Below are 11,582 nucleotides of genomic sequence, written 5' to 3'. Positions count from 1 at the left end.
GCTGTTCTCATGCAGAGAACGTCATAGACTGTGCTCTGTTGACCGTCTTGCTTTCTCTCTTCTTTCAAGAAATACAATCACACAATCAGACAACTATTTAGCAATCATTTTCACAACAAACTCTTGGGTACTGGGTGTGGTGGGATTAAAGAATCACACTTATGTCAACCTACAGCAGGACCTACATGTCACTCCCAGGATCTGCCTTCATTTGTTTTACAGGAATGTTTATTTTGAACTGAAATAATTGTTTTTAGATTACTGGTCCATTGGCTAAGTGTCTTCCATCAGGATGTATAAAAGGATGGCACGAAAAACATCTTCATACTCTCAGAAGGTAAGCCCTATTCACTCTGACATCATTTATGCTGCAACTTATATGTAAAATGTAACTCAAATATTTGTGTCTTTTAGCCACCATGGGTACTCTGCTGCTGCTTTGTGCTTTGGGGGTTTTACTCAACTGTAAGTATATTTTTTATATACTTACAGTATATAAAAACTGTAAAAATATATATATGTATATATGTATATGCAGTACATTGAATAAATATTTTGAAACTCCAAAACATCTGCTTGCCATTAAAATCTAGTTAATCTGACTAAATGTGCTTCTGCTCAGTTAATAAATCACGGCATCTTCCCTCAAGCCTTGGCTCTGAATTCCCCGTCAGGATATGAAGCCAAGTTATCGCTCAATTTGAGAAAAGTAATCCAGGTTGTCAGTCCCATCAGTTGTGCATTGTTGTGCAGCCGTACCAGGTTTTTTGTGTGAATGAAGCAGAATGTTAAACGCGTTAAGGATTTGAGAGTGCGGCACATACTAGATAGTCATCTAAATAGACATGTGTTTTTGTTAGGGATTAGCATTTACCTTCAGCTGCTATTGAGTTGAATCTATTATAATGAATTGCTGACACAGGGATGTAATCTAAATCCTCTAGGCCCTGACTGAGCACAGAAAATGTTCTTTTCACAGATAGGGGACAGATATTTATAATATTTCAATTATGCAATTATATTGTCTGCAAAAGTGACTTATTGAGTGCTGCTGAGAGGCAGTCAAGTGTCTTTTCCTCAGTTTAAAGCTCTTTCAGTGGCGATTGAAAAAATGCTTTATCTTTTTACAGACAAGCATTCATTTGTGCTTTTTAACTTTGAAATGAAGGTATTTTTAAGTTGCTTTCTCTCGAGTGTCATATTGTTTTGTTGTACTGTTCCTATGATCAAATACTGTATGTCTCCAGCCAAGGTTGTTTTGCTCATCTGAATCCTTTGATTGCCGAGGCACAAATAACATCATTCATTTAAAGAAATGTCTTCAAATACATGAAGTGGGGAATAGTTTTGTTCCTGACTGCTTTGCTTAAGGAGAACTCTTTTTGTTGACATGTGTGTTTTCTGTCTCTTTGCTTCCATCTGTCAGGTCCATCGTCCGCTGGATCAGTAGGCAAGGAGTTTGTCCTGTCATTCATGCAGAATTGGATTAAAAATGATGAAACCCCGAGCCATCGGCTCTATATCACTGCTGTTGAGGCCAATACTAAAGTGACAGTGTCTGTGCCGCCCTTAAAATTCAGACAAGAAGAAACTCTCAATGCTGGAGAAGGGGTCACTGTATCTCTCCCTGCCCAAGTTGAGATGTACGGCTCCGTGAAGTCTCCCAACTCAGTGCGCATTGAAGCCTCAGCAGATGTGGCTGTGACTTCTTTCAACTACAAGTTACACACAGCTGACACCTCTTTGGTGTATCCCACCACTGAATGGGGTAATGAATATTTCATCTTCACACCCAGGGAATCCCCCAAAGGCACCTTTAAAGAGTTCTCTGTGACAAATGGAAAACAGAGAAACAGAATTGAAATTTTAACACAAGGGCCCATCGTGTTCCAGCATCATGTCTATAAGAAGGGCGCTCAAATGGTAATAGATCTCCAGCCATATGAGAGTGTCCAGCTCCAGAGCACAGATGACCTCTCTGGCAGCAGGGTTTACTCCCAGTACCCTGTTGCTGTTTTCACAGGTCACAGTTGCACTCTGCGCTTCTCAGCATGTGACCATGTTAACGAGCAACTACTGCCTGTCAGCAGCTGGGGATCCAGCTTCATTGTCCCTCCCCTGACACTCCACGACAATCATGATAGTGTTATTATCCAGGCTTCCCAGCCCACCCAGGTTACTGTCCGAAATGGCAACACTGAACAGGTGATTAAAATGATCAGTGGGCAGACAGTGACAATCAAGTCCCAAAAAAAGAAGACGGTGTTCATTCAGGCTGATCAAGGCATTCAGGTCCTCATGTTCTTCAATGGCAAATCACAACACTATGACCCTTTCTTGATGACCATCCTGTCCACAGACCGTTTTTGCACCTCTTACTCACTAGAGGCTTTCAAAGGGTTTGACAGTCAAGCCCTGGTTGTGGTGCGGACTAGTGCATTGGGAAAGCTGCGTATCGATGGTAGAAGCTTGCCTCGTAATGTCAAGTGGGAAACGGTTGCAGGGACAGATTTCTCATGGACCCAGATTTCTCATAGTGGTAGACAAGCCGTGTCCAGCTCCGACTCCCGCTTTGCTCTTTACAGCATAGGACTCAAGAAATGGAATAGTTATGGTGCTCCGGCACAATGTTTACAGCCAGGTAAGAAACACACACTACACTTGTTGATTGTAAAAAAAAAATTAATAATAATCAAACATATATCATAATAAACACTAAATTGAAACTATGTGGAAACAAAAATGTACAATGCAGATTAACTTGATATTTATCTATTTTGTTGTATTTTTAGTGAGAAGCGCTTTGCCCGGCACCTGCTGGGCTAAGGGAGATCCTCACTACCATACCTTTGACGGACGACGCTTTGACTTCATGGGTACCTGCACTTATGTTATTGCCAAAAACTGTGGAAAGAATGATTCCCCAGCCTTTGAGGTCCTTGCCCAGAATGAGAATAGGGGAAGCCTCAGGGTGTCTTATGTCACCCTGGTCACAGTGAAAGTGTATGACGTGTCCATCACAGTAGCTCGGTCTGAGACAGGTCGTGTGAGGGTAAGATTTTTCTTTTCCTCTTTTCCAAAATGAATATTGTTTTATTAATGTAATTCTTTTAAATCTCTTTTTCTCTTCTACTGTATTTCTTTGCATGGAGCATTGAACTGCATCCTTGATCATTTATTGATTTCATACCTTTATGATGTATTTTCTGTTTTCCTTTGTGAAGATTGACAACATCGTGTGGAATTTGCCTGTAACCTTGAACAACAACAAACTTGTTATGAGTCACAGTGGTCGCTTTGTGCTCATTGAGACTGATTTTGGCCTGACTGTGCGTTATGACTGGAACCACCAGCTCATTGTCACTCTGTCCAGCAGTTTTGCTGGTAAGACCTGTGGTCTCTGTGGCAATTTCAATGGCAACCCCGATGATGATTTCACCACACCCTCTGGCACACAGACACGTGGGGCTGTGGCCTTTGGTCGCAGCTGGAAGGTGCCGGGGCTGGTGAAAGACGCTCTGTGCAGAGATGACTGTGTGGGTGGGTGTGAAAAGTGTGAAGACAAGTTGATGAAGAAGTGGGAGGGGAACTCGTTCTGTGGGCTTATCACACTTGTAGTAAATGGGCCATTTAGCAAATGCCATTCCATCATGGACCCACATACATACCTGGAGAACTGCAAATATGACGTTTGCATGGGCGGTGGCAATCATCATTTCCTTTGTCAGGCATTGGAGGCATACGCTGATGCCTGCCAGGATGTTGGGATTCAGGTTCAAGACTGGAGAAAGGAGGCAAAATGTTGTAAGTCATGTTGGAAAAATAAATCATAAAATTAGCCCATTTCTATCTTGATTGTTGATAAGATCATTGATCACACAATATTCTTCTTTACACCCCTAAAGCTGCCAAATGTCCAGCCAACAGTCACTATGAGCTCTGTGGCAATGCCTGTCCTGTCACTTGTTCTGATCCTAATGCTCCCTCCAAATGCAAACGCCCATGTGTGGAGACCTGCACCTGCAATGCAGGCTTTGTTTTGAGTGGAGGTCAGTGTGTACCTGCTGACCAGTGTGGCTGCACCTATGAAGGACGATATGTCCCTGCTGGGGAGTCCTTCTGGGCTGATCAGGGCTGCCAGAGCTGGTGTAAATGCCTCCCTGGAAAAAGACAAGTAGACTGCCAGAATAAAGGCTGTGGGGCAGGGACACAGTGCCAGGTGGTTGAGGGCATAAGAAAGTGTCAGCCTGTCTCATACAGCACATGCAAGGCCTCAGGAGACCCACACTACACAACCTTTGACAAGAAGAGGTTTGACTTCCAGGGCACATGTGTGTACCAACTTGTTGCACTCTGCTCCAAGAGACCAGAGTTGGTGCCCTTTGAAATTTTGGTGCAGAATGATCACCGTGGCAGCAAAGCAGTTTCCTTCACCAAGTTAGTAGAGATCAAGGTGTATTCCCTCAGCATTGTTATTACGAGGACACACACAGGCCGGATCATGGTAGGAACTACACAAGTAACTGCACGAGTCATTGCTCTCTTCTCTGTTCATATTTCATCATGGTTTATAGCATAATATATTCTCCTCTAGGTGAATAATGAGCTGGTCAACCTGCCCGTCGACCTGGCAGGAGGGCAGGTATCTGTGTATAGGAGCGGCTCCAGAGCTGTTGTCACCACAAACTTTGACCTCAAAGTCTCCTTCAACTGGAGGAGTGTTGTGTTTGTAAAATTGCCAAGCAACTACATGGAAGCCGTTTGTGGCCTCTGTGGCAACTACAATGGCAAATCACGGGATGACCTTATTCCAAAGAATGGTGACAAAGCTGTCGCACCAACACCTTTTGGTACCAGTTGGCGTGTGGCTGAGATCCCGGGCTGTGTCGAAGGCTGTAAAGGGGTGTGTCCAAGTTGTGACATTACCTACAAGGCTCAGTATGAAAAAGGAGATTTCTGTGGTATGATGACGGATTCCCATGGGCCTTTCCGTGACTGCCATGCAAAGGTGGATCCTGCTGGATACTTTGAGGATTGTGTTTATGATGTTTGTCTGTATAAAGGCAGAAAGGATGTGCTATGTGAGGCAATTGCAGCATACACATCTGCCTGCCAGGCTGTTGGGGCCAAGGTGTACAGCTGGAGAACCAGTCAATTCTGTGGTGAGACTTTTTTTAATAAAATAATTTACATAACAAGCAAAGTGAAAATTAGCTTTTAAACTGCTCTGTGAACCTGTCCTTTTTTGTGTATAATGTGTTTCTTCCATCTGGAATTGTATGTAGCTTTGTGTAGTCTTTGCTGACAACTGGGATCTTTATATAAATATCTCTTATATATTGCCCTGAAAATGTTCATATTTTCTTTTATGTTTTTTGTGTACAGCACAGAAATGTCCAGTTCATAGCCACTATGAAATTTGTGCAACTGCATGTCCTGCCACATGCAAGAGTCTGATCCTTCCTCAATTCTGCAAGGATCAGTGTGGGGAAGATTGTGTCTGTGATGAGGGGTACATCCTCAGTGGAGACACATGTGTTCCCTTCTCAAGCTGTGGTTGCATCTACAATGACAAATACTACCAGGCCGGCCAAGTGTTTTATCCCGATGGTCAGTGTCAGGAGAAGTGCAGATGCACTGACGGTGGAGAGGTAATAGATACTGAAAGAACAAATAACAGTTTAATAACTGTTGTATGGAATACCAATTGTTGGATTTTTACAGTGATTCAATTTTGTTTTCCTCAGGTTAAGTGCAAGAAATTCACATGTGGCCCTAATGAGCAATGCAAAGTAGAGAATGGGGTCCAAAAATGTCACCCTGTTGGTAAGAGTGTGTGCCACTCTGCGGATCCCCATTACCGGTCATTTGATGGGCTAACATATGATTTCCAGGGCTCTTGCACATACACACTCTCCAAGAGCTGTGGGCTGGAGGGCACCCACTTGGTGGATTTCTCTGTTCTGGTGGAGAATGTGCAAAGGGACCGGTTGATGAACAACAAAGTGATGTCTGTCACTAAACTGGTTGCAGTGCAAGTCTATGGCTTCGATCTCAAAATAAGTAACAACATGTTTGGAGTCATGGTAAACACTTAATCCTGAATTTTAGGCTACTCATACAAGACATTTATACAAGACATTTTTGCATGTTGTGCAACTGTAGAATTTTCTTGTGTTGTGGCCACAATCATAGTTCGTCATAGAGTGTGATAGTAGTGGGGATGCGATGTAAACCTGTTATTATCTCAGAGCTTTCACTGTCCACCTCACTTTCTTGCCCTGCTACTCAGTATAAGTAAATTCAAAAATCTCTTCCTCCTCAAATTATATCATCAACGTCATTAAATTCATCCATTATCAAATCCACAGATTTGGATACAGATAAACAAGCTTGAGGGAAAGAAAATATGGCAACTGCAAGAGCCCCCTGGAAGAGTGTGGTTACACATATGAAGAAGACTGAAACCTGAAGCATAAAGTAAAAACTTCAGAGAATTAGAATTCCATCTCAGTCCAATTTAAATATGTAAATAAAAATGAAATTAATACTCATACTAATAAATGTAAATGGTATATAACTAAATTGATACAGATTTACTACTTTTTTAGGGAACTAAAAATGAGGCATCAAGAGGTTAGGTGCAGTGGCTTTGGTCGTGTTGCACAACAAAGTATACACCAGGCTTCATTTTTTATTGGTACTCATCTATATTTGGAAAAAGATGATATTATTGTGGTTACATACCTGACACATGTATATGATCATTTTATATTTTCATCATTCTTATCATCACTAGTCAAACTTTCCTCCCTTTTCAGGTAAATGGACTGTTTACCTCCCTTTTACCACTCAGTCTTAATGATGGAGCTGTACTGGTCTATCAGGAAGGCATGAATTATGTTATTGCAACAGATTTCGGGCTGCTTGTCACTTACGATCTGGTCTACCGTGTGACTGTCACGGTACCTGGTAACTACCGGGATAAGGTCTGTGGTCTGTGTGGCAACTTCAATGACAACAAAAAAGATGACTTTCAAATGCCCGACCATAGGCTCACACGGAACGTGAACACATTTGGAAAATCATGGCAGGTCTCCATTCCTGGTGTGGTGTGCAGCAATGGCTGCAAAGGAAAGTCCTGTCCCAGTTGTAACCAAGTCCAAAAGGCTTTGTTTTCAAAGTCCATTTACTGTGGAATTCTTACAGCATCCAAAGGTCCTTTTGAAGCCTGCCATAGTAAACTAGACCCTCAGCCATACTTTAATGACTGTGTGTATGATATGTGCGCTTCCTATGGGGATGGAAAGGTGCTGTGCAACACCATAGCAGCCTATGCCTTCAGCTGTCACTATGCAGGAGTAGATGTGAAAAACTGGAGGACGCCTTCATTCTGTCGTGAGTAAAAAAATAACTTTTTTGTTTCTTCTTATTGCCCTGTAGCACATGTTCTCTAATACACTTCCACCACGTGATTTATTTCAGCCATGAAATGCCACGCCAACAGTCACTATGAGGTGTGTGAAGACCTCAATTCTGCATCCTGCCCAGGCCTTCCAGAGATAGCTGGGTGCTTCGGCACCTGTGTAGAAGGCTGTGAATGTGATACTGGCTTCTTATACAATGGACACACATGTGTTAATGACACTGAGTGTGGCTGCTTTGACAATGGGAAAAACTACAAGGTAATGTTCAACACCTCTTTACAGAGAGGCAATTTCATATACAGTAACATAGATTCTTCTCTGCCATGATGACATGGCAATACAGTTGCCTTCAGTTGATTATTGTTGAATTTTCCACATTGGTGGCTATAAGCCAGTTTGATCTGAAATGTGTTCATTGAGGATTTCTCCTAAACGTATGAAGCAGATTGCCTTTATGTTTTGTGACCATGTAAAAAACGTCTTGAATGACCTCTCTTGAACCTGTTGTTTTGTTTTCTCTGTATAATGAATGCAATCTCCACCCCAAGCTTGGAGAGATTGTGTACGAGGAAGGCTGTAACACCAAGTGCTCCTGTCAAATGAAAGGCCTGCTCTGTGAAAAACACACCTGCCCTCAAGGCACCAAATGTATGATCAAGAAAGGAAAACGGGCATGCTATAACAAAGGCAAGTCAGATAAATTGAATGATTCATAACGTTTTAATCACGTAATTAAAAATAAAGAAATTGGGAGTGATTTCCCCTGATTTATCCTGTGCAGATCCCTGCAAAGATGCCAATTGTCGAGTCATGGAGACATGCCGTGTGGAGGAGGGCGAAGCTGTGTGCATCCCTAAATACACAGGCAAATGCTGGGCCTGGGGTGACCCACACTACCATACGTTTGATGGTTACAACTTCGACTTCCAGGGCACCTGCAAGTACGTCATCTCAAAGACCTGTGGGAATCTGGACGGTCTAGTGCCGTTCTCAGTCACTGAGAGGAATGATAATCGAGGAAACAGAGCCGTTTCCTACGTCAGGGAAATAGATGTGTCTGTCTATGGGTTCACCATCAGCATTGTCAAGAACAAATTTGGTCAAGTCATGGTAAGATCTTTAGTTACTTTAGTTACAATGTGTATACACACAGGTTGTAAAACGATCTATTCCATGCCCTTCAGGTGGATGGGGAACTGGTGAATCTCCCAGTACAACTGGGTGAAGGTCAAGTGTCAGTGACTCAGAAAGGTCGCTCTGCAGTTATAGAGACAGACTTTGGCCTTGTTGTCAGCTATGACTGGATCTGGCAAATAGTCATTATGCTGCCCAGCAGCTATTACAGCTTGGTTTGTGGACTGTGTGGAAACTTCAATGGCAACAGAGGTGATGAGCTCCAGAATCCTTCTGGAAATGCTGTCTCATCTGTGATAGAGTGGGCCAAGAGCTGGCAAACACCTGAACAGAACAAAGACCATCCCTGCTGGGACACATGCACGAAAAACTGTCCAACCTGTAATAAAAGACAGGTTAAGCGCTATGAAATTGAGACTTCATGCGGGGCCCTCACGGCCAAGAAAAATGGTGTGTTTGAGGCATGTCACAAAGAACTGGACCCTGGGGCCTTTATGAGCAGCTGTGTGTATGATATGTGTTTGAATAAGGGCGACAAGAAGATGTTGTGCCAGGCATTGTCTTTCTACAGTCAGCAGTGTCATGAGAGAGGAATATCCATCAATGGTTGGAGGAAAAAGTTTGATTGTCGTGAGTATTTGTGACCAAACTAATATTCAATCAATGAAGAACTTTTATTTCATTAATGCTTTTAAATTCCACTTCTATCCAGCAATGGACTGTCCACCTCACAGCCACTATGAAGAGTGTGCCACACCTTGTCAGCCATCCTGTCCCTTCCCTGAATATAAGCCGAACTGCAAAGGCGTCTGTGTGGAGACCTGTATGTGTGATGCAGGTTATGTCCTCAGCGCTGGTGTCTGTGTGCGTGCTAAAACATGTGGTTGCTCCTATCAGGGTCGCTATTACAAGCCAGGTCAGCGCTTCTGGGCTGATGAGGCTTGTGGCCGCCTGTGTGAGTGTGATACGACCCTGAGCATGGTGACATGTCGTGAAGCATCCTGCCCTGCCCAGGAAAGGTGCACCATAGAGGATGGAGAGCGTGGCTGCCGACCCATCAGTCCTGCCACATGCTCAGCCTCAGGAGACCCACACTACCGCACTTTCGATGGCCACAAGTTTAACTTCCAGGGAGCATGTGTATATCAGCTGGCAGGACTGTGCGCTCAGGAGCCTGGACAAGAGCTGTTCAACGTGACTGTGCAGAATGACCACCTGAGAAGCAAAGCTGTGTCGTACACAAGGGCTGTCATCCTTTCCATTTATGGAATCACTGTCAACATCAGCAGAGAAAACACAGGGGTTCTGGTAGGTATGGATGTAGATGTATAGATACTGCGAAGCATAGAATATATAGTTAAAACGTATTGAAGAGGTAACCACAGGCTGATTTTTCATTTGTATATTTAAGATTGACACCTCAAAGACATGACATGCCATCTTCCAGTGTGCTCATTTTCACATTTTTCCGTCTTTAGCTCAATGGGCAGCTTACTTTGTTGCCACTGGAATACAAAGATAAGCTCAAGGTGTTTGAAAGGAGTCAGAGAGTTGTTGTGGAGACAAGAGCCGGAATCACTGTGACCTTTGACCGGAAGAGCAAACTGACCATTACTCTGCCCAGCAACTACCAGGGTGCTGTCTGCGGGCTGTGTGGCAACTACAATGGAAACGCTTCGGATGATCTGACCATGAAAAATGGCCAGATCACCCATAATGAAGTCAAGCTGGGGGAGAGCTGGCGAGTGTTTTCCCCATATATTAACTGCTAATATTGCAAAGATTTAATAAAGTTACTATTTCTCTCGGCTACACTTTGTGATATTTATTAATAATCAGAAAGAAAACCTCAATTCTGTTCAACAGCCTGTCTTATGGTTTTGTTTGCTTCACCTGGTGCCTCCCATTAACAAATAATTACACTTAGGAAAAAAGACAGCAGGAATAACTAGTTCCATAACATCTAAAATGATACAACAGTATCAGGAGTATTAGGATGAGAGGCATTCAATAAAAAACTAGAGCTAAACAGTCACTTTTTCTGACAGGAACATACAAATACATAATCTGTGTAGAATGCTGCATTTGCTCATTGTTTGCATTGCTAGGCGACAATCAATCTGTTCTGGTTGTGGATAAATATGTGTTATTGTTATTGTTATTTAACATACAACAAAAAAAAGCACACATTAACCTGTTGTAATCTTGTAAAAAAAAAAAACTCTAAAATAGCATTTGTACAACTGTTGTATGAAGGCGATATCACACTTGCTGTGTTGCAGTTGTACTGAATATGAGCACGGCTGTGATGCAGTCGTAGGCTTGAGGCCGCAGGTATCACAGCCACATGTTGATATATGGGGGCGGGACTAGATAAGCTTTTGCTTCTCCCGCTTTCCCTTTCGGTTACGTGTATTGTGTGAACTACACTAAGATGATGTGTGATGACGATTGATCTAATTGACATGACCAAAATAAACATATAAATAAATAAATATTCAGTACAACCGCATTACAGCGAGTGTGACACAGTAGCTTGGTGAAAAATGGATGTATGTGAACTTTGTAGGAAAGCAGTCTGTACTCTGTTAGTCTGGTCATGAGGTCATGGTATGTTTGGAGAGCATGAAACCGGCCATACAGATTCTGAGATATACACTCTGGACTCTTAGTGTTGCAACAGAACCAATTTCTAAAGAACTAGTATTTTTCCTTTTTAAGTATTTAGATGTGTGCTCTAACGATCTTTAAAGTCCTGGGTGCTCACCTGATTCAAACTACCTCCACCAACTCACAATGCTGTGTGTCCCTTCACATTTAGAATAGCCATCCAAACAATAATAATAAAAAAGGATTAGGCAAATTGGACACGCTAAATTGACCGTAGATGTGAATGTGAGAGTGGATGGTTGTTTGTCTCTATGTGGCCCTGTGATGGTCCAGGGTTACCCCACCTTTCACCCTATGTCAGCTAGGATTTGCACCAGCACCCCCGCGACCTTCATGTGGAGGATAAAGCGA

At 42.8% G+C, this 11,582-nt stretch overlaps 1 protein-coding gene across 1 annotated transcript; it reads left to right on the top strand.

Annotated features, from left to right (window-relative positions):
- The first annotated feature begins 419 nt into the window (after positions 1-419).
- On the top strand, positions 420-10,333 carry LOC131471304 (IgGFc-binding protein-like). Its single transcript, XM_058647804.1, has 15 exons — positions 420-423; positions 1,427-2,641; positions 2,793-3,052; positions 3,225-3,804; positions 3,906-4,504; positions 4,595-5,162; positions 5,386-5,651; positions 5,748-6,086; positions 6,822-7,398; positions 7,486-7,685; positions 7,976-8,114; positions 8,209-8,537; positions 8,612-9,191; positions 9,274-9,869; positions 10,040-10,333. The coding sequence occupies exons 1-15, from the start codon at positions 420-422 to the stop codon at positions 10,331-10,333; spliced, it is 6,546 nt and encodes a 2,181-aa protein (XP_058503787.1).
- Positions 10,334-11,582: the final 1,249 nt, after the last annotated feature.

This window comes from Solea solea, chromosome 13 (genome assembly GCF_958295425.1).
Source record: "Solea solea chromosome 13, fSolSol10.1, whole genome shotgun sequence".
NCBI lineage: Eukaryota > Metazoa > Chordata > Actinopteri > Pleuronectiformes > Soleidae > Solea > Solea solea.
This window is presented reverse-complemented; position numbering and strand designations above follow the sequence as displayed.

Coding starts and splice junctions, on each gene's coding strand:
- LOC131471304 (XM_058647804.1), top strand. Junction 6,087..6,821: donor ACAACATGTTTGGAGTCATG/GTAAACACTTAA, acceptor CTCCCTTTTCAG/GTAAATGGACTGTTTACCTC. Junction 7,399..7,485: donor GAGGACGCCTTCATTCTGTC/GTGAGTAAAAAA, acceptor GATTTATTTCAG/CCATGAAATGCCACGCCAAC.